Source organism: Pristis pectinata, chromosome 31 (assembly GCF_009764475.1).
Source record: "Pristis pectinata isolate sPriPec2 chromosome 31, sPriPec2.1.pri, whole genome shotgun sequence".
In the NCBI taxonomy this organism is placed as follows: Eukaryota; Metazoa; Chordata; class Chondrichthyes; order Rhinopristiformes; family Pristidae; genus Pristis; species Pristis pectinata.
The window spans coordinates 13,588,430-13,615,128 of record NC_067435.1 but is presented as its reverse complement, the minus strand read 5'-3'; the positions used below and the strand labels follow the sequence as shown (position 1 = coordinate 13,615,128).

The following is a 26,699-nucleotide window of genomic DNA, read 5'->3' as shown; positions in this document are numbered from 1 at the left end:
GCCATTACCCTTCTGGAGGGGTTAGAATACATGCAGCGGCGGGTGGGCACACAGGTCCGCAGGGCAGAAACAAAGGCTGGCGACACCACCCCTCGCCTGTCGCGCAAGCAGCTGTACCAGGACCTCTTGCGCGCAGGAGTGGACTGCGCTACCATAGACGGGATCCCGACCCCCGCTGTCTATGCACGATGGAATGAGCTCTGTGGGGGAAAGCCTGGCCGGGGTCCACCCCGTGACCACTCAGGGGCCAAGCCCGATATGGGGGGGGCACCCCCAACCACCGGACCACGTGGGCAGCCCCCGCAGACACTGATACTGCCTCCACACCTCCCCCACCTGAAGCAGCTTTCCCTACCCTCCGGGCTCAGCTGCGAGACCTGCTGCGACAGGAAATGTCCCACTTCCGCCAGCAAGAATCCTCACCCACCGGGTGGCAGCCCCCTACCCCGCTCCCATAGGATGAAGGCCAGGGTCCCCAGCGTGTCTGTTCCGTCACCCTTCCACGCCCGGGGGACCTGAGGCCACACATACCCGTAGCGGTACACTGGGGAAAGGGGAAGGTGCAGAAGTGGATGGCACTTGTCGATACGGGTGCCCAGCACACTATCGTCCCGGGGAACCCCGCTGCGTGGAAGGGGGCCCAAATGCAGATAGAGGGGTTGGGGGGTTCCCTTCTGCCCGCAAAGGAAGTCGGGGTCCGTATGACCATCGGGAACCAGCCTCCCCGAACTGTGAATGTTTTGATCGCAGGCTCCACAGAGTGTATACTGGGGATCAATGTCTTAAAGGGGCAGTCCCTGCACACCAACCGGGGCAAGTTCACTTTTGGAATTGCCTGTGCTACGGTGGTGGTCAGGGCAGCCAAGTGGGAGCCGGTCATTGTTCCCCCTCCCTCTAAGGTTGTTTGCAGTAGACAATATAGGGTGCCGGGGGGACACCAAGACATCACAGAGGCCGTCCAAGCCCTGCTGCGGGAGGGAGTCATCAGACTCGCAGCATCCCCTTTTAATAGCCCCGTCTGGGCCGTCCGCAAAAAGAACGGCACGTGGCGCATGACGGTAGACTACCGACACTTAAACAAGGCTGCCCCCCCCCTCGCGTCCGCAGTACCCGACATTGTCACTTTAGTGGAAGATATTGCAGGGCGCCCAGACAAACCATGGAATGCCGTTGTGGATTTGGCCAATGCATTCTTCTCCATCCCCCTCCACGACACCTCCCAGGACCAATTTGCATTCACCTGGGATGGGAGACAATATACATTCAAACATCTGCCACAAGGGTACATCCATAGCCCGACAATCTGCCATGGCTTAATAGCTCGAGATCTGCAAGGCATTCACCTTCCCCCAGGGGTGTCAGTCACTCATTACATAGATGATGTATTGTTACAGGGGCCCTCGGAGGCTATTGTCTCAGAGGCTTTTGATATGTTAATATCCTCCCTCAGAGAACGGGGCTGGGTCATTAATATGGAAAAGGTACAAGGTCCAGCCCAGAATGTATTGTTCCTGGGCATACAGTGGCAATCGGAGAAGAGAAATTCCTGACACAGTGAAAAACAAGGTTTTAAATTTTGCTGTCCCCACCAACAAGACAGGCACCCAGAGTTTCGTGGGCCTCCTTGGCTACTGGCGGCAACACATCCCTCACCTGACCATACTCCTGAGACCGCTTTATAAGATCTCCCACAAGAAAGCCAGTTTCTCGTGGGGGCCTGAACAGCAGGCTGCCTTTGAAGCAGCCAAACAGGCGGTGGAGCAAGCCTTGCCCCTTTCCCCGCGACAGGAAGGTGTCCCCTTCGAGTTACAGGTCTCTGCGAGTGAGTTGATGGCCGAGTGGAGCCTCTGGCAGAAAGTCCAAGGGCGCAGAGTCCCACTCGGCTTCTGGACCAAATCACTGCCTGAGGCCGCCACCCGCTACAGCCCCTTCGAGCGTCAGCTGCTGGCCTGCTATCTGGCACTCCTCGCCACTGAAGAACCAAACCGGTACTGACCCCGTGGTTCTTCGCCCCCACCTGCTAATAATGTGTTGGGTCAAATCCCCCGATTCCACACACACAAGGAGGGCAGAGCCCAGAGGTCCTCAGTAGTGAAGTGGAAGTGGTATATCGCGGACCGGGCAGAACCCGGTCCGGAAGGGGTCAGCTGCCTCCACGAACAGGTTATGTCCTTCCCCCAATCCCCGGACTCACCCCCGGACATACCCAAGATCAAGCCATCTCCCGTATCCTGGGGCCAACCCTTCGACTCCCTCGACTGGTTCACAGACGGTTCCAGCCGCTGGAAAAACGGGAAACAACATTGGAAAGCGGCGGTGCTTCATCCTGCCACAGGGAAAACATTAACACAAGAGGGAGCGGGAGGGTCCAGTCAATTGGCTGAGCTAGCGGCTGTAGCACTCACGGGACACCACCGGGCCAGTCCACATCTATACCAACTCTTGGGCAGTAGCCAATGATATGGCAGTGTGGATGGCACGGTGGCACGAGACGGGGTGGAAAATTCACGGGCGCCCCCTCTGGGGACAGGAACACTGGCGCTACATCTGGGACCAAGCTGCCCAGAGACAGATGTCAGTCCACCACGTGGATGCCCATAGCCACAAGAGTACTCAGGAGGCCACATATAATGCCGCTGTGGACCAGGCTGCCCAGATATGCTGTGCTACTGTCTCCCCGGAGGAACCTGACCTCAGCACCCTAGCCGCATGGGCGCACCGCAAGAGCTGTCACCTAGGGGCTGATGGTACACGGCGCTGGGCAGAACAGTTTGGGGTTGCCCTTACGGTGGATCAGTGCAAAACCACTGTCACGAATTGCCCCACCTGCCAGCAGGTAAAACCACGAGGCTGGCCGGCGGGGCCGCCAGGTCACATTCGCCGCGGCACGGGAGCAGGTCGCGTGTGGCAAATAGACTATATCGGACCGCTCCCACGCCACAATAAAAAACAATACGCCCTGACGATGGTGGACACATACTCGGGGGTCCTGGTGGCGGTGCCCTGTGAGAGGGCCGACCAGAACAGCACCATCAAAGGATCGCAGCACCTCTCCTCCATCTATGGAGTCCTATGGGAGGTGCAATCCGACCAGGGCTCACACTTCGTGGGGGCTAAGGTACAAAACTGGGCAGTGGAGGTGGGGATCTCGTGGCTGTTTCACATCCCCTACCATCCCCAGGCATCGGGCCTGATAGAAAGAATGAACGGCCTGCTGAAAGAAACCATACGTACACTAAGACCCTCCCGCACACTGCAGGGGTGGTCGGGCGTGCTGCAGCAGGCCGTCGACCAGCTCAACACACGGCCCACTGGCCAGGGGGTGTCTCCATTATCCCGCCATCTGGCCCACTCACAACCACCTGACTTGCAAGACCCCGAACTTCCCGAGACTGAGGACTCTGGGAGGGTCTGGGTCCGACGGCCACAAGCTTCCTCTCAGAAGGGGGAAGTGGTCGCACGTGGTCCCGGGGACACTCGTTGGGTTGCGATCTCGGGTCAAGCTAACCTCTCCTGCCTTCATACACAAAACCTGACCCGCCGAGAATGAGTTTGTCCCTCCCCCCCCACCGTACAGGATGATGGCGCTACTCCTCCTCACTGTGATGATCAGCATCGGGAAGCCTACAAACACCTTCCTCTGCGTCGCCTACGAATTCGCCAACACTTCCAACCAATCAGACTGCTGGATCTGCCTCCGAACCCCAGCACCCGCCGGTGAAGCTCTCCCACTTACAGTGATTCCCTTTGATGATCTCCAAATGAACTGTCTACACAGACTTGTTGGGTCTGTTGGGTTCGTTCTATCGGTTTGGGGGGGGGGCCGGGTGGTAGTCCCCCACCACTCCCGTCTCCATTACAGAATATTTCTTGCAGTGATCCCCGGTGGGGTGGGTGCTTCAGGAGCTGGTATTTCCCTTCTTACAATTTGACCTCAACCCGAGTCCCTACCCTCAGAGTCACCCCGCAGCCATCCAGTCAGCCGAGAGAATGTTGGTGCAGGCTCCAAAATGACCACACTTCCACCTTTCCAGTCAGCTACAGTGACTGCGAGACCAACTGGTACCCAGGGGCCACAGTGACCACCGTCAGTGGCGCCGCTAAGCTGGGAGCTCCCTGGACCTTGAATGGCACCCACTGGGTCTGCGGGCACCGTGCCTACCCGTGGCTCCCCACGAGCTGGTACGGTTGCTGCTTCCCAGCGTTTGTGGTGCCCTACATCCACGCACTCGATGACCTTGGGGAGCACCCAGCATACAGCAGCCACTGGCGCAGAAGAGCCATCACAGCGGCGGAAGGGTTCTGGATGATTGCCTTTCCCATGTATGGCACAGCTCGACTGTCTCGAGAAGTCATAAGGATAACCAGCATGCTCCAGACAGTGGCTGATGAAACCAATATGTCACTGCAACGTACCAGGTATGCCCTGACCCAGACAACGGCAGAGCTGGCTGCTGTCAGGCTGATGGCCCTTCTGAACAGGATGGCCCTGGACTACTTACTCGCTGCAGAAGGTGGAACCTGTGCAGCGCTTGGGAAGGAGGGCTGCACCTTTATCCCAGATGCATCCAGCAACATCACCGACCTGGCTGCTCACATTGGGGACTCGGTAACTAAAATTCAAAAGGCAAGGGACCAGCTCCTCCAGCATGACACCTCCTGGGGAAACTGGTGGCCATTTGGGTCTCTTGGGGGATGGTGGGCAACTATTGTCCACTGGGCCATCACCCTCGTTTTAGTTTTAATAGCGGTCTGCATTTTGTGCTGTGCATACCAACTTATTAGAACCACTTCTGCCTTCCATTAGATACCGCAGACTGACGCATATTTCTGCTAGCTTAGTGTAGCTATCCCCATGATTGGCAAATGGTATACCTTCCGAGGGGCGGAATGTAGTATGAAGGCCAGGGATCAGATGACCGTGACAACACTACTGACCCCCATGGTCGGATGATAGCATTGCCTATCAGGTCGGAAGCTACACCACTGTCAATCAGGGGTCCGGCTCCGCCCCACCCATTAAGAGCACACCTGAGGACTGGCTCGTAACCCACCTTTGTTCTTGACCCCGAATCACTGGCTTGTTTCACCTGAGCGGCTCCACCCCGCTACAGCCCTATAAAAGAGGGTGCATGTGGGCTCTCTCTCTCTTTTTCCGATTGCTGCTGGGGTCGAGACCACAGGTGAGAGGGTGCACTTCCACAGGGGTCTAGGAGTGTCCTGAGTAGATTCCCAGTAGCATAGAGCCGTTGCTTGTCCCGATTCAGGGGGTCCAGACAACGTATTTGTTCGTTCCCTGATAGTTTGTACTAGTTAGTTGTGTGTGTGTGAGAGTGTGTGCACTTCACCCCCGTTGCGACATCCACACCCCCCCCCCCCACGTTTCGCGGTCACCCTTGTGCGAGTGTGTATTTGTTCCTTTACATTCTGTTCCCACGTCGGTCTTTGTGAATAAAATCCTCCTTTTAAAGCACAAAGACTGTGTATCCAGATACCTTTATCTTTAAGATACCAAAAGAACCTTTCTCATAACAACTACCTACTACTTATACTGTGGGTAATCTACAACAGCAAATTAACCTGCCACTTGACATGTCTTTGGGATGTGGGATGAAATCAGAGCACCTGTTGTCACAGCAAGCAGTCACAGGGAGAACATACGAATTCCATGCTGAGAGCAGCTGAAGTTGGAGTCAAAGCCAAGTTGCTAGAACTGTGAAGCAGCTCTACACCAGTGAACTGCTTTTCTAATTGACTGAGGTTTGTACACAAGAGCATTCAGGTTCCTCTAAATAAGAAACATCTCCCAGTCTCTCATCAGAAGAAATACCTAAGTATTTTTCCTTTCTTAGCCTTGCGTTGTTTCACCTTACAGTATCTTCCAGTCATTTGCCTGTTTCTTTGCATCTACCTGGAAACTCTCTTCTATCTAGCTTTGCATTGTCAAGAATCTTGGATACATTATACTTGGTCTCTGCAATCTGCTATTTGTATAAATAATTTATCCTTTAACCCGCTATTATTATTATTACCCCACCAACCTGGAAAATATCACAACACCTCCCCAAATACAGGAACTCCAACTTTATGTAATTATGGCATGTTCATAAATATTTTTGAAAGTCTAAATACTCTACACTGGCTTCCCCTTATCTACCTTGTTAGTTATTGAATTTTAACAAATTAGATTTAATTTTAACTATGCCATTTACAGCCAAGATTAAATTTGATTAAGTCTTTCCCCACAGGTTTCTTAGCTACAGTATGTTAACAGAATCAGGTTCCTTATCACTGATATGTATGTCATGAAGTTTGTTGTTCTACCTTTTTTGTTGTTTTACAATTAACCTTCTCGTATTAGCTCTAAATTAACATGTTCCTAGTTATTTTTTGGCATACTGATACTGTTTTATCTTGAAAATATTTTGCAATTTTAGGATGTTCAGTCTATGTGAAGATTAATGTCCTCAGCAATATAGCATTACATTTGCTACACACACCTTAAATTTATTCCATGGCTAGTGGTATAAAAATGAATATGCTGGATGTGGCCTGTAAACTGCTGCTAATGTTGTTTCCTACCCTTTATTTCTTTGTTCCAGTCAAACATTTTACATGATTTTTCTATGTTCCTTTTCTTTCCACTGAATTTAGTTCTGTACTTGATTGGCTACTTAATCAGACCTATTTCTGCCGTTCATTTGTTGCAAATCCTGCACACGTTCCACTATTGTGCCTTGGTTTTAATGTGTTGCTATTTTCTTCCCTGTTACTATTACACACTATTACCCAATTTGTCTTTTCATTCTCTTCCTGAGCTAGTGCTTATTTTTACTCGTGTCCAATCTGTTCCACAGCTTTGCCTTTTCTGTTTTCTATGGATCCTTTCCTGAATCCTTTAATGCACCTCCCTTCTTTCTCCACCCCACCACTGCAATAGATGAGCTTTAACTTAATTATTTGTTGTAGGTTCTGGGTTTTGGCTTTTCCGAGCAGCCGATCCAAGTCAATAAAGCACTTGTGTTTCTTTTGTTGGCATGTTGCTATAGAGTCAAGGCACTCAAATACTGTGACCATTTCCTACTGTGTTGTAATCCACCCACTCCTTTCCTTGGTGCCTTCTAATTATACAAGAACTGTAAGTATGAACATTTCTCTGACTAAACACTACTCAAGATATTTCTTTTCCTATTTTCCCTGCTTAACTATTAATACTAGATGTCAAGTTTGTGATTTGGCTGCACTACATTATATTGCATTATGGAGTTGCAAGGCTCCAGTCTGTACTATGAACCACAATCATTGCACAACAGTGGTGATGAAAGCCTTTCACAGGTAAAAGCAAGTAGGTTATAAAGAATTGGTTGCAGAGTAACTGGACAGCACAGGAAAGCACCAGCTTTCGCAGTAGTGTTGCTCCTCCTCCCTTCCCTAAGATTGATAATGGAGCAAATTCAATGAACTGCCTGCACAGTTCAGTAAAAGGAGAAAAATGCTTGTTGTAAATCTAAAAATACTGAGAGCTCAGTGAGCCCAAACAGTGCATGTAGAAAAAGAATTTTTGTTAATACTTAAGACCAGTAACAGATGAAATGCTGCTGTTTTCAACCTCTTGGTCCTGAGTAATATATGTATAGTATGATGTTCAAATTAAATTAAATGCAAAGAGAGGGCAGCTCTGGATAGGAGTAGCGGTAGTTCCAGTTGAGTATAGAAAGCTTCCTATCTAGTGATACTTGCACAAAGGGTAGAATTGGACCTCTTCCTCCTCTCCACTCCTACTTTAACAATGCAAGTCAATGGAAACACAAGAAACTGCAGATGCTGAAATCTGGAGCAAATAACAACCTGCTGGAGGGACTCAGAAGGTCAAGTAGTATCTGTGGAGGCAATGGGATCATTGACGTTTTGGGTTGATACCCTGCATTAGGATTGAGTGCCATAGAGGCAAGATAGCCAATGTAGAGGGTGGGGGGGGGGGGTGAAATGGGCTGATAAGTGGTGGGTGGAACCAGATCAAAATCGGGTTTATCACTGTCTTAAGACATGAAATTTGTTGTTTTGCGGTAGCAGTACAGTGCAAAGACATAATTGTTATGAATTACAAAAAAAAAGGGAATAATGAGGTAGTGTTCTTAGGTTGATGGACTGTTCAGAAATCTGATGACTGAGGGGAAGAAGTGGTTTCTGAATCTTAAGAGTGGGTCTTTAGGCTTCTGTACCTCCATGATGATAGTAATGAGAAGAGGGCACGTCCTGGATGGTGAGGGTCCATAATGATAGATGCCACCACCTTGAGGCACCACCTCTTGAAGATGTCCTCGATGATGGGGAGGTTTGTGCCTGTGACGGAGCTGGCTGAGTCTACAACCCTCTGCAGCCTCTTGTAATCCTGTGTATTGGTTCCTCCATACCAACCAGTTAGAATTCCCTCCATTGTACATCTATAGAAATTTGCAAGAGTGTTTGGTGACAAACTCCTGATGAAGGTGAGGTGGGGGATGATGGACAGATTGAAGTGGCAGTTTAGAGATGGAGGCTGGTGGGTGGTAGGTGATAAGGGGAAAAAGTGGTGGTGGATGGTGCTGGAATTTTTTTGTAGCAAATGCGTATAGCCACACAATTAGTTATTTCAGCGAGAGTAAGTACAGTTCTTTAACAGCTGTAAAGTGCTTCAGGGGATTCCACAAGGTTATGAAAGCAGGAGTTGGCTATTTGGATTTGCAGAAAGGTGCATTTCATTGTGTTTCAATGTACATGTGACTAATAAAGATATCTGCTGCCTAAAATAATCACCACCTGGAACTTGTGCCTTAGAATGTTAGACAAACTATTAAGCATGTTGAATGATTGCACTTCCTCACTGTTAGGATAAACGCTATCAGCACCAATGGAAGCTATTAGGGTAGGTAACCCAGATCTCAGTAGAAACAAAAGGTGTTAATGGGAGTCTTACAACACAATCTGGTTTGAGGGGATTCCCACATAAGCGGCAAAATTGGGAAGCGGCTGGAGCGTCAGAGCTGGGGAGCTGGAGTGAGACCAGTGATCGGCACATTAGTATTGGTTTATTATTGTCACTTGTACTGAGGTACAGTGAAAAACTTGTCTTGCATACCGTTCGTACAGATCAATTCATTACACAGTGCAGTTACACTGAGTTAGTACAGAGTGCATTGACGTAGTACAGGTAAAAACAATAACAGTGCAGAGTAAAGTGTCACAGCTACAGAGAAAGTGCAGTGCAATAAGGTGCAAGGTCACAACAAGGTAGATCGTGAGGTCACAGCCCAGCTCATCGTATAAGGGAACCGTTCAATAGGCTTATCACAGTGGGGTAGAAGCTGACCTTGAGTCCGCTGGTCCGTGCCCTCGGGCTCCTGTATCTTCTACTGGAGGGGAGCGGGGAGAAGAGAGAATGACCCGGGTGGGTGGGGTGTTTGAGGATGCTGGCTGCTACACCAGTGCCGAGCGAGGTACGGCCATTCTGGTCCGCCCACCGCACCAGCGGAGGGAGGATGGCTCAGGCCTGGCTCCCGTCCGCCCTGATATATCTGTCACCCGGGGCAACGCGGCCCAGCTCTCCAATCACAAGGCGCGGCGCTTACGCGACGGTTGCTAATTTACGTCAGTTGGTGACGCCATAAGGAGGGCGCCGCAATCCCTGCGTGTCACGTGGTGTTTGTGACGCGCGAAGAGCGCGCCGCGGTCAGGCGGAGCCGGGATGCACCGGCTGAGCGGCAGCCGAGGTGGGTCGGGGAGGGTTTGCCGCCTGCCTGAGGTGTCCAGGCCGCCAGCTCTTCCACACGGGCCGGCGCGTCGAAGGTGTTGACCTCAGAAGGGAGCTGTTACAGGCCGGGTGCGACCGGCTTTTGGCGGTATGGGTCAGGGGTTAGTTTGGGGACGCGAGGTCAATTGGATGGGTGAGAGGGTCGGGGTCACTGTCACTGACGGGGAGGGGAGGGGAGGGGAGGGGTGGGGTGGACTATGGGGCTGGGGAGGGGTGGGGTGGACTATGGGGCTGGGGAGGGGAGGGGTGGGGTGGACTATGGGGCTGGGGAGGGGTGGGGTGGACTATGGGGCTGGGGAGGGGAGGGGTGGGGTGGACTATGGGGCTGGGGAGGGGTGGGGTGGACTATGGGGCTGGGGAGGGGAGGGGTGGGGTGGACTATGGGGCTGGGGAGGGGAGGGGTGGGGTGGACTATGGGGCTGGGGAGGGGAGGGGTGGGGTGGACTATGGGGCTGGGGAGGGGAGGGGTGGGGTGGACTATGGGGCTGGGGTGGGGTGGACTATGGGGCTGGGGAGGGGTGGGGTGGACTATGGGGCTGGGGAGGGGAGGGGTGGACTATGGGGCTGGGGAGGGGAGGGGTGGACTATGGGGCTGGGGAGGGGAGGGGTGGGGTGGACTATGGGGCTGGGGAGGGGAGGGGTGGGGTGGACTATGGGGCTGGGGAGGGGAGGGGTGGGGTGGACTATGGGGCTGGGGAGGGGAGGGGTGGGGTGGACTATGGGGCTGGGGAGGGGAGGGGTGGGGTGGACTATGGGGCTGGGGAGGGGAGGGGTGGGGTGGACTATGGGGCTGGGGAGGGGAGGGGTGGGGTGGACTATGGGGCTGGGGAGGGGAGGGGTGGGGTGGACTATGGGGCTGGGGAGGGGAGGGGTGGGGTGGACTATGGGGCTGGGGAGGGGAGGGGTGGGGTGGACTATGGGGCTGGGGAGGGGAGGGGTGGGGTGGACTATGGGGCTGGGGAGGGGAGGGGTGGGGTGGACTATGGGGCTGGGGAGGGGAGGGGTGGGGTGGACTATGGGGCTGGGGAGGGGAGGGGTGGACTATGGGGCTGGGGAGGGGAGGGGTGGGGTGGACGCTGGGGCTGGGGAGGGGTGGGGTGGACGCTGGGGCTGGGGAGGGGTGGGGTGGACGCTGGGGCTGGGGAGGGGTGGGGTGGACGCTGGGGAGGGGTGGGGTGGGGTGGACGCTGGGGCTGGGGAGGGGTGGGGTGGACGCTGGGGCTGGGGAGGGGTGGGGTGGACTATGGGGCTGGGGCTGGGGAGGGGTGGGGTGGACTATGGGCTGGGGAGGGGAGGGGTGGGGTGGACTATGGGGCTGGGGAGGGGAGGGGTGGGGTGGACTATGGGGCTGGGGAGGGGAGGGGTGGGGTGGACTATGGGGCTGGGGTGGGGTGGGGTGGACTATGGGGCTGGGGAGGGGTGGGGTGGACTATGGGGCTGGGGAGGGGTGGGGTGGACTATGGGGCTGGGGAGGGGATGGGTGGACTATGGGGCTGGGGAGGGGATGGGTGGGGGTGGACTATGGGCTGGGGAGGGGTGGGGAGGGGTGGGGTGGACTATAGGGGTGGGGTGGACTATGGGGCTGGGGAGGGGAGGGGTGGGGTGGACTATGGGGCTGGGGAGGGGTGGGGTGGACTATGGGGCTGGGGAGGGGTGGGATGGACTATGGGGCTGGGGAGGGGAGGGGTGGGGTGGACTATGGGGGAGGGGTGGGGTGGACTATGGGGCTGGGGAGGGGTGGGGTGGACTATGGGGCTGGGGAGGGGTGGGGTGGACTATGGGGCTGGGGAGGGGTGGACTATGGGGCTGGGGAGGGGAGGGGTGGGGTGGACTATGGGGCGGGGGAGGGGTGGGGTGGGGTGGACTATGGGGCTGGGGAGGGGTGGGGTGGGGTGGACTGTGGGGCTGGGGAGGGGTGGGGTGGGGTGGACTATGGGGCTGGGGAGGGGTGGGGTGGACTGGACTATGGGGCTGGGGAGGGGTGGGGTGGACTATGGGGCTGGGGAGGGGTGGGGTGGACTATAGGGGTGGGGTGGACTATGGGGCTGGGGAGGGGTGGGGTGGGGTGGACTATGGGGCTGGGGAGGGGTGGGGTGGACTATGGGGCTGGGGAGGGGTGGGGTGGACTATGGGGCTGGGGAGGGGTGGGGTGGACTATAGGGGTGGGGTGGACTATGGGGCTGGGGAGGGGAGGGGTGGACTATGGGGCTGGGGAGGGGAGGGGTGGGGTGGACTATGGGGCTGGGGAGGGGTGGGGTGGGGTGGACTATGGGGCTGGGGAGGGGAGGGGTGGGGTGGACTATGGGGCTGGGGAGGGGTGGGGTGGACTATGGGGCTGGGGAGGGGTGGGGTGGACTATGGGGCTGGGGAGGGGTGGGGTGGACTATGGGGCTGGGGAGGGGTGGGGTGGGACTATGGGGCTGGGGAGGGGAGGGGTGGGGTGGACTATGGGGCTGGGGTGGGGTGGACTATGGGCTGGGGAGGGGAGGGGTGGGGTGGACTATGGGGCTGGGGAGGGGAGGGGTGGGGTGGGACTATGGGGCTGGGGAGGGGTGGGGTGGACTATGGGGCTGGGGAGGGGAGGGGAGGGGTGGGGTGGACTATGGGGCTGGGGAGGGGTGGGGTGGACTATGGGGCTGGGGAGGGGAGGGGTGGGGTGGACTATGGGGCTGGGGCTGGGGAGGGGTGGGGTGGACTATGGGGCTGGGGAGGGGTGGGGTGGACTATGGGGCTGGGCTGGGCTGATGCAATGGAGCTGGCTACAGACCTAGAGAGTGTTGTGGGTCACTGGTTGGAGATGGCTGGGGATGCCGAGGGTTTTCCTTGTGTTATTTTTTCCCCGTTTCCTCCATCAGAGGTTCGAGTAATGATCTGAAGGGACCACAGAACTTTAGTAAATGAATATTTAAAAAAAAACAGCAGTTGGAAATCTGAAATTGGGGGCAAATAGTGCTGGAAACGTGAAATAGGTGAGGCAGCAGACGTAGAAAGAGAGACAAAATTAATATTTCAGTTCTGAGGCCCTTCACGAGAACCGGGAAAGAAAGATTTCAACAACAGAGAAGGTGGGGTAAGGAATTGGATTTTGTACTGCATTCGATATTCACTTGGTGGTCTCTGCGTGGGAGTACCAAACACAGATTGGGTTAGGGTCACAGAGTTACACAGCATGGAAACAAGCCCTTTGGACCACTTGTTCATGCTGACCAAGTTGCCTACCCAAGCCAGTCCCATTTGACTGCATTTGGCCAATATCCCTCTAAACCTTTCCTATCCATGTCTTTGAAACACTGTAATTGTACCCATCTCCACCACTTCCTCCGGCAGATCGTTACACGTACTCACTATCCTCTGTGAAAAAGTTCCCCTCAGGTCCCCTTTAAATCTCTCTCCTCTCATCTTAAACCTATGCTCTCTAGTTTTAGACACTCTGACCCTGGGAAAAAGACTGTGACCATTCACCTTATCTATGTCACTCATGATGTTATATGCCTCCATAAGGTCACCCCTCAGGTTCTTACACTCCAGGGTTATTGTAGACACAAGTGACTGATTGGGTTATTGCTTTGTGGACCACCTGTGGTTAGTCTGCAGGGGCAATCCTGAGCTCACTGTGGCCTGCCACTTTAATTCTCCACCACACATTCACTCTGACCTATCTGTCTGTGGCTTCCTGCATTGTTGCAAAGAGAGTTAACGGAAGCTTGAACAACCCCTCATCTGTCTGGGCACTTGGCAGCCTTCAGGACTCATTAACAATTTGCATTAACACAGCCTTGCTATTAGCAACACATAACACAAAAAAGCATAACATTGCTTCTAATTACCACATTAACTCATTTGGTCTCAGCTTATCTGAGATATTCCCTTTGTGCTAACCATCCCTCCCCCACCTTCTCTGATACCGAAATTTAACTTGTTTTCTCTTTTTCCTCATTCTGATCTGATGAAGGGCCTTGGACCTGAAACATTAATTCTGTTTCTCTCACCACATATGCTGCCTGAACTGCTGAGTGTTTCCAACATTTTCTGTTTTTTATCCTGGAACTTCAATGTTAGTCTTGGGATATGGAGCCAGGAGGGATCAGTTATTTTCTGGCCACACTAGAGCTACAGGCTGGTTGAAAAGTATGTAAAAGAAGTTAATGCTTTGGGAAACTAATGTCAGCATAGTATCATAATTGTACACACTCAAGGGTGCCATTACAGATTGCAACAAATCGGAGTGTTTAAAGAAAAGTTCCACAGATTGCCATTTGTAATTCTATTTCCTTTAGTTACCAACCCTCCAACCATTGTAAGAAATTGCCCTTCATTTATAATTTCATGTCAGCTTAATCTCTTAACTTGCTCTATCGGAGACCAGGGTATTTAGATTTTGAGCGTGGGAAAATTGGCTTGTTTACTTAAACCTGGGTAAAGTACTTGTGATTTTTGTTTGATTAGTCCTGAATCTTGAGACACCACCTTGGAACGGTTTTATACACATCGCACTGGCTGTCGATTCTCACTGTGCAGGACAGGTTGTTGAGACTGTGATTTCAGTCCAACTGATGAACCGTGATGTGGCACCAAGTGATTTGTGGAGACGTTTTTCATCAATGTTCTTCAGCTGAAGACCATTCCTGAAATGTAGGTCTTGTATTCTGTACCTTCTTGCATGTAATGAGTTAATCCTTTGTTTCGTTATTGCCACACAGTTGCCGTTTAATTGCACTTTGAATGACCACAGGGCTAGCACTCTATCGATGTTCCATTGATCCTTGCACAAGGTATTGACTTAAAAAGAAAAGTTTTGCACTTCCACAGTGTCTTTCGAAGACCTGAGGTCATTCCAAAGTTCTTCACAGCCAGTGAAATTAATTATGTGTAAGGCCCTACTGATCTTGTAGGTCCCACAATATCAGGCCTCTACTGGAATGGGTTATATTGTCTGACTCACTCTTGGTCCAAGGCCTTCAGCTTGCCTGCTGCTCAGATCCCTGAGCACCACCTAGCACATTTCTGAAATTTACTGTCTGCCTTCCCCAATCCCAAACGCCAGGCTTGCCTGTTTCTGCAGCAGACCCTGCAAAACAAACCAATCACGTTCTTGGATTGAAGCAATTTATTGTACAGTGCACTGAGGAACACATTTTGGGGAGTGGAGGGTGGGGGTGGGAATTACGTCAAAAAACTTGGTTTGATGGAATGATTTAAATGTCTTTTTAAAAAGTATATGAAACGTTTCTGTAGTTTAAGCTGTTTTCCCCACTGAAATGAATACCAGTACTGTCTCTTGCGAATAATCTGGATTAATAAAAGTAATTTTAGTTTTGCACAATTTTGTCTGTCTTGTCCACAATTTGGCCACAATTTTTTGAAGTTCACTTTGTAAGTTGAGTGGGGCCTTATTTATGTGGTTACGATTCTGATGTAGGAAATGGAGCAGCTTCCACGGAGCATCTCCTTTGTTCTTTATTTTCTACTGCCTGACCTCTGCCAAGGGAAGATTGCACTTTGTGGACAAGACAAAACTCTCACCAATTAGCTGCGGTTCCATTATCATACTAGGGGCTGTTTGCTGACTCTGGTTATTGAAGCTGCTAGTTTGTTTCATCTGATCCTCCACTTGAAGTGGCAGTACAGCTGAGCCTAATCCTGACTTCATCCGGTATTCACTGTTCACACAAACTTCCCTGTAGGAACACAGGAGAATAATCAGATTGGGAGCACTGGCTGAACTTGCCTCCCTGTCTCTATAACCAGGAACAGTGATACTGTACCTCTTGTGGCTCCTAGACACCTCCCTCAGGACATCTAACTCTACAAGCCATAATAAAAACAGAAAATGCTGGAAGCACTCAGCAGATCAGGCAGCATGTGTGGAAGGAGAAACAGAGTCAATATTTCAGGTCTGTGACCATTCCTCAGAAACCGCTTCTCTTTCCAGACGCTGCCTGACCCACTGAGTGTTTCCAACATTTTGTTATTTGAGATATCCAATGTCCGTACTTTTGTTTTTGATTTTCTGTTCAGCCCATAATTTATACACCACTCCAAACTCGTCAGTGGCCTGTCTGTGACTGGCACAAGATGCACTGACTCATCCTGCTCGGTGGAATGAAATTCACCCAGCTACAGCCACGCAGCAACCCCAGTGCTCATAGAAATCCAAAATTCTGAAGGAGTAGAACTAAAGTGGCACCAGATACTGCCCAAGTATCCTGACATATGTCAACCTGTGTGCCAGATCTGTCATTTACACTCTGTTAGGACCCTACTAAAAGAGATGGGTGTACGTAAGAATATGCAGTAAAGGCACAGGATCAGATATTTGGCTTGAGCTGGTATTTATGGACACCTCAAGTAGTGTTCAGTGGCAATCAGTGCCCAAGAGAGGGGTGGAATTGGAGATAAAGGGGAGCAATTTTTATAATCAGACCCAAATGCCTCTTGACTTTTATCAATAACACAGTGCAAAGATTAAATGCGCCTGCTCCCCGTGACATCCAACTTTCACTTATTTTTTTTGCCAGTCTTGTTGTCTGTGATTGCTTTTAGAATCTGCAATCCTTGGAGGTTTCTGCATTTAAAAGACTTGTTAATTTAAAGTTTGCAATGATGCCTAATTGTTAGTGATGGGGGAGTGTGTACTGTGCTTGGCTCTGATATTTGCTGCTCCTGGGATGCAGCCAATATTGCACTCTCTCTGCAAGCATTCCATCTGGGACCACACGCACTTACCAACAGGCACTGGATGGTAATCAGGAACTGGAACCCTGACTCGTTCATCCTTTCCAGGACAAAGGTTAACACGTTATATCAAGACTGGTGTCCCAACTCTGTCCCTGGTGTGTGGACACGTGAAGCATGAAAAGCAACCTGTAACCTGTGCTTCTGTTGATATGGCCGGAATGAGTCTTGAGATCTACATCCAGGGAAGTGGGAAAGCAGAGGAAAACCAACTGGGAAGGGTCCATGAGCAGAGCAAGTCCTGGCAGATCTTGAGCAGTGTGAGTTCCTTTGATGCATGACGCAAACTCAGTAGACTGGAGATGCCGGAATCTGGAGCAACACAAGATGCTGGAGGGACTCGGGCAGCATCTCCGGAGGGAAATGGACAGCCGACATTTCGGGTTTGAGACCCTTCATCTGGACCAGATAAAGGGTCTCGATCCTAAACGTCGACTGTCCATTTCCCTCCATGGACGCTGCCTGACCCGCTGAGTTCCTCCAGCACCTTGTGTGTTGCTTCTTTTAATACATGCCTGCTGTCAGAGGGATTGACCAGGTAAATGTGTATTCCTTTGTGAAAGTCGGCCCGCGCTGTAATAAAGCAGACAGCAGCAGAACCAAGGAGCCTATAATGAATGTTTTATTATTTTAACACTAGTGGGAGTGAGGGATACAGAGAAAGAGTAAACAGTGTAGCCCGAGCTCTGTACTGACCCCCACTCAGAGGTTTACAGGTTAGTGTCCCTCCTTTTATACTTAATCCGTGGGAAGCCTCCGTGGGGAGCTGCACATACTAGGGCAGTTGCTTACAGCAAACTTGTAGCAAAGCAATATACGCCTTAAACATTTCTTTGTTTCTCACCAGCACTTGCAAACTTGTAGCCATAACTACAGTTACCCCATGGTTGAAGCAATACCACGCCATGGGAAGAATAGCTGCACACCATTAACCCTTAAATCTCCAGTTATCTTTTACACCTTTGTTGTTTCTGCAGCCTGTTCTGCTGACCCTGGGGCAGTGAGGGCAGGATGGCAAGTGAACCGGGTGATGGCCCCTGCGACCAGCCTCAGACCGAGGGTGAGTTGGATCTGGAGCAGGAGGATGAGCTGGAGCTCCAGGCCCAGGAGTACGTGGACCGGGTGCGGAACCCCGAGCTGTGCGGCCCCAGGCCCCAGAGCTGCCCACTGGAGCCTAGCGGTGACCAGCAGCCGCGCAGCAGCAGGTCCAGCGCCTCTGACCTGAGCGTGAAGCTGCGATCCAGTCAGCTGCTGCCCGCTGACAACATGCAGTCCAGCCTGCTCTCTCTCCCCTGGGAGCTTATCTTGGAGATCTGCTCCTACCTGGATGCTAGGTTTGTGCTTGGAGTCCTCCCGTTGGTTTGCCGAGCATTCCAGTGTGTCCTGACGGATGAGGTGACCTGGAGAATCCGAGCACAGAAGATCCTTGGCTTGAGCTACCCAGTGTTGGAAGGTTTGTGACCCGTATGATGTCGGTAATCTTTCCTTAACCCAGGGAAATGGTAGTTGGGAGGATGTGATGGGGAAGTGCGGGGAAGGCTGAGAGTTCGAGGGAGCCTTGATGGACTGTGTGTTGGGTGGGAGTGCAGAGAGATAAGATGGGTCCTTATCATCGAATCATAGAACAGTACAGGCCCTTCAGCCCACAATGTTGTACTGACCTTTAAACCTCGCCTAAGACTATCTAACCCCTTCCTCCCACATATCCCTCTGTTTTAAATTCCTCCATGTGCTTATCTAGCAATCTCTTGAATTTGACCAACGTATCAGCCTCCACCACCACACCAGGCAGTGCATTTCATGCACCAACCACTGGGTGGAAAAACCTTCCTCTGATATCTCCCTTGAACCTCCCACCCATTACTTTAAAGCCATGCCCTCTTGTATTCACTGGTGCCCTGGGAAAGAGGCATTAGCTGTCTACTCTATCTATTCCTCTTAATATTTTTGGTTATGGTTGAGAATACAGGCTCAAGCCTACGAGGAAGGAGGAGAGGAAGTTTGGGGACAGAGGACCTGGAGTGCAAACTCAGGCAAGGGGAAGGGTGTGCACGATGGCTGAGGTGGGGGCTGCAACCTTGGGAGATGGATGCAAGCTCAAGGAGGGAGTGATAAGTGTTGGGAGGATGTGAAGGGGTGTCCAAGCTCAGCAAGTATAGTAGGAGAATGTCCAGGAAGAGCTGAGAAAAGATATGAGGATCCACAAGTTCAGAGACACAACCTCCAGCCTGCTGGGATCGGGGAGAGGAAGTTCAGCGACAGGTGGCATGGTATGTAACGTGGGGGAGAGGGAAGGCGGTGGTAGTGACAGGGTGTGGGTGTTCGGGGTTAAGGTTTGTGAGCTTGGCAAGAGGACAAGCTCATGGTATTGAGGCATGGATTGGGGTTGTATACATTGGTGGGGGGGACACTGTGTGGTTGGGTGCAAGAGAGGAGAGACTAAACTTAGTGGGTGAGACTCGGGCAGACTTCATTCTGTTTAATTTCATTCCTTTTTTAATAGGTAAAGGTTTTGATTGGCCAACTGCTTGCATTGAGCTCGAAGAGCACCTTTACCATTGGTCAGGCACCAACCCGAAGGTGGAGCATTTCTCACTGAGCGATGGGCACTTTGCCTCAGTGGACTCAGTGCTACTGATTCAGGTAATGCTCTTGTCCATGTAATCACCAGCTGATCCCAGCAAATCCATGCCGATGACTGCCAATGGCCCCTCCCCACTTCTTCCGCTCTTTTCCCCTCCACCCCCCCCCCCCCCCCCCCCCCCCCCCCCCCCCCCCCGTACTCTCTCTCATTCTGTCTGTCTGTCTTTTGGCTTCTCTGTCGCTTCTTCTCCCTCTCTCTCTGTCAATCTTCATTGCTGTCTGTATATCCCTCTCTGTGTCTTGGCCTCTCCCTGTTTTTTGTGGCTCTGTCTTTGCGTGTTTCTTTCTGTGTTTGTCTGTCTCTCTCTCACTCTCCACCTCTGTCTCACTCTTCCTCTCTCTCGCTCTCTCAGCCAGCACACGCAGTCTAACCATTCCTGCTCCTTCATGTTCTTCAGAATGCTTCACTCTGTATTTCGGGATCCAGGGACCGGAACGTTAACATCTGGGACCTGAGGCATTTGACCCAGGATGGTGAGAAAGCGCTGGTGAAAACACTTGGACACCAACCACGGGGAACTCACAGGGTGAGGATACCAGCTTAAAAATCTGTAACGTGCAGGGATTTTTATACATCTTACATACCCGATAGTCACCTTATCAACATTAGAGCTTCGCCCTCCCCCTCAGACAGTCCACCCCTGAGCCAGACTCCTGCTCAGTCTGCAGTGTGAGATGCTGTAGGGTTGTGGTGAATCACACCCACTGAGGAATCTCGAGGGTGGAGGACAGGTTAGTTATCCAGAGGGCTGAGGGAGGAAAGAAATCAGTTACCTTTAAGAAGGTGAATTTAGCTGAGGCATTAAACTGAGGACCTGTCTGTCCCCTCAGTTGAACATTACAAAATCTGATGGCTATCATTGGAGGAAGCGTAAGGATTTCTCTGGCATCCTGAGCAATATTTACCATCAACGTCAGTCAAGTAGATTAAATGAAAATTTAAAAAAAAACTGCTGATGCTGTAAATCTGAAATTAAAACAGAAAATGCAGGAAAGACTCAGCAGGTAAGGTGGCATCTGTGGAAAGAGGAACGGTTATTTCAAGTTCAAGTCCAAGATCCTTTGTCAGAACTGGGAGAGAGAGTTTTTAACTGTTCTCTTTCCACAGATGCTGCCTGACCTGTTGAGTATTTCCAACACTTTCTGTTTCTAACTTAAATCATTTTGGTCAGAGTGATGTTGCCTTTGTGGGAGCTTGCTATGGATCAATTGACAGCCACATTTCCTACCTTATAATGGAGACTACACTTCTAAACTAAATCTCTGTGGAATGCTATCAGATATACTGAGGTGAAAAGCACTACAGAAATGCAAGCTTTGTTTCAGCTCAGAGTGGGTTGTTCTGTGGTTCTATGGCTTTGCCTCATTGGTGCCACCCTATCTCTGCTCTTGTTGCAGGGCTGGGTGTGGGCTCTCGCAGCCCAGGACAACATGCTGTGCTCTGGATCGTGGGACAGCAGTGTCAAGCTCTGGGACATGGCTTCAGAGGGGGCGGCAGTCCGAGAGATCAGGTAGTGGCTGTGTCTCAGTGCCACTTCATGAGTGGAGGTGTTAGTGATGTAACATTGTGTGACAGCGGGAGGTTAGACCCCAGCCCACTGAAGTGGTGCTGATTCCTCACAGGCAGTTCCTGGCATTCTACTCCGAGAAGTCAGGACACAGGTATCCTTAGGGGTGTTGCTGCACACCCTACCAGCCCGTGCTTCCCGTTCAGCTTCCAAAAGACATTTAAGTGGTTATAAAAGCAGCCGGGGTTGTTGGTCAGGCTCAGCATCCCAGGTGCCTGAACACAGTCCACACTTGCATCTTGACTTCATTGCTTTCAGTGACATTCCTGATTCATTAGATGAGGTACACTGGGAGCATGAGTAGAATGAACTAGGTACCAGATGGCCCAGCGATTCTTCAGTTGCTGTTGGCATGGAGGCTATCAGACACTCATCGCGCTGGCCCACAGTGAGCAACCTTGCTCAATAGTTATACCATGCACCTTCCCTCAGAATATTCCAGGAAAACGGGATATGCAGCTCTGTACTTAAGGGCCATCAGTCCAGCGGTTGCGGCTCCTATAGGCAGCAGTAGAGTTTATACGGCACTTTGCCGCACTTTTAGGCATAAATCCCCCAATGACCTTAGTCCTTGCCATGTATGTGTGGATGTCAGGTGACAACAGGATTGGAATTGATTATAATTCCTGCAAAAAAAAAATATCCTTAGCTGAGAGACCAGAGAGAGGGAGGTGTTCCTGAGCCACTGGATACCATGGGAGGGGGAAGGTGAGGCAAATCAGTGTCTGGGCTGCTCTCTGATGGCGAGGTCTTGGGAAGCGTGAGGCAGCGGGATGGGTAATGCAAACTGTGATGAACTGATGACTGAGATTTTATTTCCACAGAGGGAAGGCCGCTGTGCTTTGTTTGGTGTATCTTCCCGACGTCCTGGTAACTGGATCGTATGATAAATTGGTCACCATGTATGATCCACGAGGTCAGTATGTGCCTTTCCCTGATGGGAAGGGGTCAGAATTCTGGTTGTATTTGCATCTAGTCAGTGGGATAATGTTTCATCCCTTGTTCTCCTGATTCTCTCACCGTAGGGCAGAGTCTCATGTAATGCTAGTATGAGCAGTGATGTATATAATTTTGTTGGTTTACTATGAGTGAGTCGGTGGCTATTTAATTGCCTTGTGTCCTCCATTCAGCAGTCAATTACCCAGTGGTGGCCAGTCGGAAGCTTCACTCCAGCGCGGTGCTCTGCCTGGCAGCCGATGATCGTTTTGTACTGTCTGGTAGTGAGGACAGGACCCTGGTGGTAGTAGATCGCAGAACCAATCATGTTCTACAAAGGCTACAGGTGTGTGTGGATGTCACCAATCAGAAAAGGGCAGAGAATTGTTGCAGCAATAATCTCACCCAGCAGCCTCCTTCATGGACGCCCACACCACTTTGGTCCATTCCCCATCACCACTCTGCTCTCCCCATTCTCCCAACCTAATAAAAACACAGTAAATAGGAGCAGGGTGGCCACAAAGCTGATTCTTTATCCACTCACTGGACTGATCCACATTATCATCTGATTTCTATTGAGTAAATGTCTATCAATGCCAGCTTTAAATTTACTTTACACTTGAGTATCCTTAGACTCCAGTGAAGAACTCGGTCCTCAGAACTTTATGCTTCAGTCCTAATCCTGAGGCTACATACCCAACAATGAGACTCGCTGTCTGAAGGGAATGGCCTTCAGGTATCTAACCTGTCAGTACCTTGTACATTCATGAATCATTCGATCAACTCCATACAGTGCTGCACTCCTCCTCCCCAAAACCACCTCTCCCCGCAGCACCAAGTGTTGTGAACAATAGATGTAGAGCAGAGGCTCTGAGTACCATTTAATTTAAGGTGGCACAGCTAGTTGGAGCTGCTGCCTCACAGATCCAGTGACCTGGATTCAATCCTTACCTTCCAGTGCAGTCTGTGAGGACTTTGCATGTTCTCCCTGTGACCGCGTAGGTTTCCCCCGAGTGCTCCAGTTTTCAAAGACATGTGGGTTGGTAGATGAAATGACCACTGTAAATTGCTGCCAATGTATAGGTAGGTGAGTGTAGTGGTGATGGTAGAATTGGGGGGGGGTGGAGTTGATGGGAATGTGTGGGGATAAAATGGGATTAGTGTCAGATCAGTGTAAATAGGCGCTTAGTGGTTGTTGCAGACTCAGTGGGCAGAGAGGGCTATCTCTGTGCTTATGACTCATGAATTAACACCCTTGCTCTCGCTCCCTCTCTCCTCTCTCTCTCTCTCTCTCTCTCTTTTTTCACCGTTCCCCTCACTTGCTTTTATCTCCCCTCTCAGTTGGACTCTTACTTGCTGAGCATGTCATATGAACGTGGTGAGCTTTGGGCCGGGGACAAGTGGGGCTTGGTCCATGTCTTTGACCAACAGGATGGCAACTTCCAACATGTCAAGGTAAGGCCCTATACTTCGTCTCGGGTTGGGTTTGACGTTAAGTTACTTAAGGTGAGCTGATGGGCCATGCCTGAGTGTTGATGGCCTGCAGGTTATGGATTTGGGAGTGGTGGAGCAGGAACCGTTGATGATGATGCACTTCTTATCCCTCACAGTCATCAATTCTGCTTTTCTCCCCCAGTGTTTCAATGTTGGCCACCATTCCCAGCTTACAGGAATCAGGCATTCTGTGGGCACCCTGTACACTTCTTCAACAGATAAAACCATTAAGGTAGGTCCCCTGAGCTGGTGAGTATGGTTTCTGTTCATGTGCTGTAGCATTAGCTGTAGTTGGCTCCCTCAACTTAAAGCTGGTAGACTGATGGGCTGCTGTAAGCTACCCCTAATGTAATGTGGGGAGTTGATGGGTATGTGAGAGAGAACAGGTTACAGGGTAATAAGTGGAGGGATTGAGACAGATTGGAATGCTCTGAGAACTGGCTTGAGTTCTATGGGCTGAATGCCCTTCTGTATGGTAAGAGAATATGAAAATATTATTCCCTGCACTTTATATTACAACAGCCCTGGTAGATAAAGTGAGTGAGGCCTCACTAGGTTTCATCCATTAGAACCGTAATCCCCAAATGTGAGTGGGTACAGATTAGTCTTGTTTCCTATTGACAGCGAAAGTTGGTGTGAGGCACCAGACAACCAGTTGCTGGGGGAGAGAAGATTCATTGCATCTGCAAGTCCTAATGAACTCATCATGAGACCTCATAATGAGGTATCATTTAGAACCTGGAAGCTGTTCCATAGAAGCAAGGTCACTATTTCTCACACCTGTTCCAAGGGATCAAGAGGTGGCCATTCAGTCCCTCCAGTTATACTATACCATTCAGTTAGATCGTGGCTGGTTGGTATCTTTGCCCCATATTCATTGGCTTCATAAGCTATTAAACTCAGTCCAAAAAGCTTCAGATTTTGAAGGACAATTTGTGATAAAGTGAGTTAAGTGACAACCTGCTGGTGTTAAGATTGTTCACCTTTACTGTAGCCTCAGGAAACCTTTCTCTGACTTTCTTATTTTAAACACTTTGATCGAATCACCCTCAGGGCAGTGGAATACAAGGCAGGTTTATCCAACTCCAAGCCCCAGTGCAGAGCTCCAGCATCCTCTCCTGACTCACTGGTAGATTTATATTGATCGGATATGTTCACTTTGTCTACAGGTGCATGTACCAACAGAGCCGCCTCACACAGTTTGCACTTTACCGCACAACGACGTGGTGAATGGGGTGAGTCTGGGCCGTGCACATGTCTGCTCCTGGGCGTGTACTTGTGGTTTGGTGGATATTCGCTGCCTGTCTCTCATCATGACTATTCTTAGAAAGTGGAGATGTGGGCAGGAGAGCAAGGCTGCAAATACATCTAAGGAGGATCCAGAGCCTCTTGGTCCAGGGAGGGGAAGATTGGCTGCCCCCCACTTTCTGCTGGGCTATTTAGTGAGGACCTGGCTGTGTTATCCTTAAGGTGGCACTCATCCATGTGGAAAATGGCTACTGCATGAGCTCAGTAGTGACCTGGGAGTAGCTGTGGAGGAGATCCTGTACCCCTGCAGCCTTCCACTGCAATGGGAGGAGGAGGCTGGTGCCCCAGGAAGTCCTGCATTACATGGGAGGGCAGTCAGCACCCCTGGAATCCCCACATTGGAGCAGGTAGTGAAAGTGGAGGAGATTCAATATTCCTGAAATTCCTGCACCAATGCGGGAGCAGTGGGGGAATCAGTATTCATGAATCGCCTACAATGGGAGAGGAGGCAACAGATCTTCTCTGGAAAAGCCACACTCAGGGAGGGTACTCAGTGTCCCTGATTCTCCTGCAAGGGAAAAGTCAGTATCCATGGAATTCCTAGACTAGGTGGGAGAGTGGTGAGGGCAAGTGTTGATTGGAGTCGGTAACCCTAGAATATCCACACTGATGGGTGTGGCGGGTGGGCGTCAGGAGAAATGGAGAGAATTCTAAACAGAATGGGGACAGGGGAGCTGTAGAATGGGGACAGGGGAGCTGTGGAATGGGTCTACTCCTACTGATGCTGGAACTGGTGTTTCCTTCTGCAGATAAGTGTGGAGGGGGATGTGTTGGCAGCAGCTTCTGGATCCATGTCTGTGGAGATCTGGAGAATGACCAAGTGATGAGGACCCTGACTCGAGCTCAGTTGTTTGGGTTTCTGCAGAACAGCACAAGGAGGTCTTTGGCCCATGCCACCAGCAGCAAGACTACAGGTGGTGTCAAGATCTCCTGTAAGAACCTCCACTGGCATCATGTGACTACAGACACCCCCCCCACCCCCCCCATTGTTTTCCTAATGCATTAAATTCCTATTGAATGAGACACTTACACACTAATATTCTTCCTGTTGTCTCTTGAATCTCTTCTCTCTGTGTGTGATAGTAGAAGGTGCTAAGAGCACAGAACTGCACATCAAGAGGCGGATGTGATGTCGTCCTCTGCCAGTGAGCAACCCTGCTGTTAAATGTCAAAGGTTGATGCTACTTTGGTTTAGGTCAAGCTTTCTTCCTGCAGCAATTCCAACCAATATTTTGGGACCCGTTCATCCGCTTCCTTGACCTACATTCATAGACTTGTAATTATAATTGCATGTTTAATATGCACAGTATTGTGGTGAGGGACTTATCATTGGGCTGGTAGCGGTGATACCCTCAGACCTTGAGTGGACATAGGTGGGATGTTGATTGTAGACATTCTGTCTGTTTTTCAGGCTGTGTATGCTGAAGAGTGACTCTCACGCAAGATTGTGCTGACATGTGGATGAAGAATCATATTGTAAAGTTCCTTGGGAACTCATTTCATCATAGAGCAGGGCATGTAATTCACCCCTCCCTCCCTCCCTCCTCCATTGGTGAATTATTTTTTCTGTGGGTCCAGGGATGGTGTCTGCTCTTTAAACAGAACCTAGAGCAGGCAGCTGGCCTTGCATCTTTGCCTCATCTGCAAGTGTAGCACACTCGCCTGAATCGGAAAGTTGTGGGTTCAGTTCCTACTCCACTGACTTGAGCACAGAAACCTAGATTGACGCTCCAGTGCGGTGCTTCTGGAAGCTCTCTCTGCCCTTCATGTGGATACAAAATAACTGTGTCTGTGCCTCCTACTTGTATCTTTCCTCGTATATGTTGACAAAGCCTGTGTCTTTCCTGACTACTCAGCCCTGATGCCTGTCCCAGTTGCTTGTACGCAATCCTGTTGCCTGTGCTTTTTCTTGTATGTGACACTAGTGCATACAGAGAGAGCTGTGGCTCTAATCGTGATGAATTGACTTGGGCACAATCAACCAGTCAATCTGAATGTGTTCTATACAACTCATTTTCTCCATTGTCCTAAGAAAACTTAATCTTTAAACCAGCACTACTGAGGCAGATTATCTGACCGTCCATCACATTGTTGATTGAGGTATCTTGGTTTGTGCCACCTGGTTGCTAAGCTTCCCAGATAGCATAGACCACTGGGAAATGGCCTTTGCATCTGCTGAGATCTGTGCACGGGTTTCACTGTTGCCTTTCATTTCTCTGAGGCAA

At 51.0% G+C, this 26,699-nt stretch overlaps 1 protein-coding gene across 7 annotated transcripts; it reads left to right on the top strand.

Moving 5' to 3' along the window:
* The first annotated feature begins 7,053 nt into the window (after nucleotides 1-7,053).
* fbxw9 (F-box and WD repeat domain containing 9) lies at nucleotides 7,054-25,497 on the top strand. Of its 7 annotated transcripts, XM_052042306.1 has the most exons (13): nucleotides 9,699-9,878; nucleotides 12,646-12,860; nucleotides 14,237-14,422; nucleotides 17,503-17,978; nucleotides 19,029-19,168; nucleotides 19,567-19,695; nucleotides 20,567-20,679; nucleotides 21,561-21,652; nucleotides 21,867-22,018; nucleotides 23,014-23,127; nucleotides 23,309-23,398; nucleotides 24,336-24,401; nucleotides 25,224-25,497. In XM_052042306.1, exons 4-13 carry the CDS (start codon nucleotides 17,537-17,539, stop codon nucleotides 25,296-25,298), a joined length of 1,413 nt encoding a protein of 470 aa, XP_051898266.1. In that variant the 5' UTR covers nucleotides 9,699-9,878; nucleotides 12,646-12,860; nucleotides 14,237-14,422; nucleotides 17,503-17,536; the 3' UTR covers nucleotides 25,299-25,497. The 7 variants fall into 7 exon arrangements, with proteins under 7 accessions (XP_051898270.1, XP_051898271.1, XP_051898266.1 ...); XM_052042311.1 differs by lacking the exon at nucleotides 12,646-12,860 and having other exon boundaries at nucleotides 9,674-9,878; nucleotides 21,870-22,018; XM_052042305.1 differs by lacking the exon at nucleotides 12,646-12,860.
* Nucleotides 25,498-26,699: the final 1,202 nt, after the last annotated feature.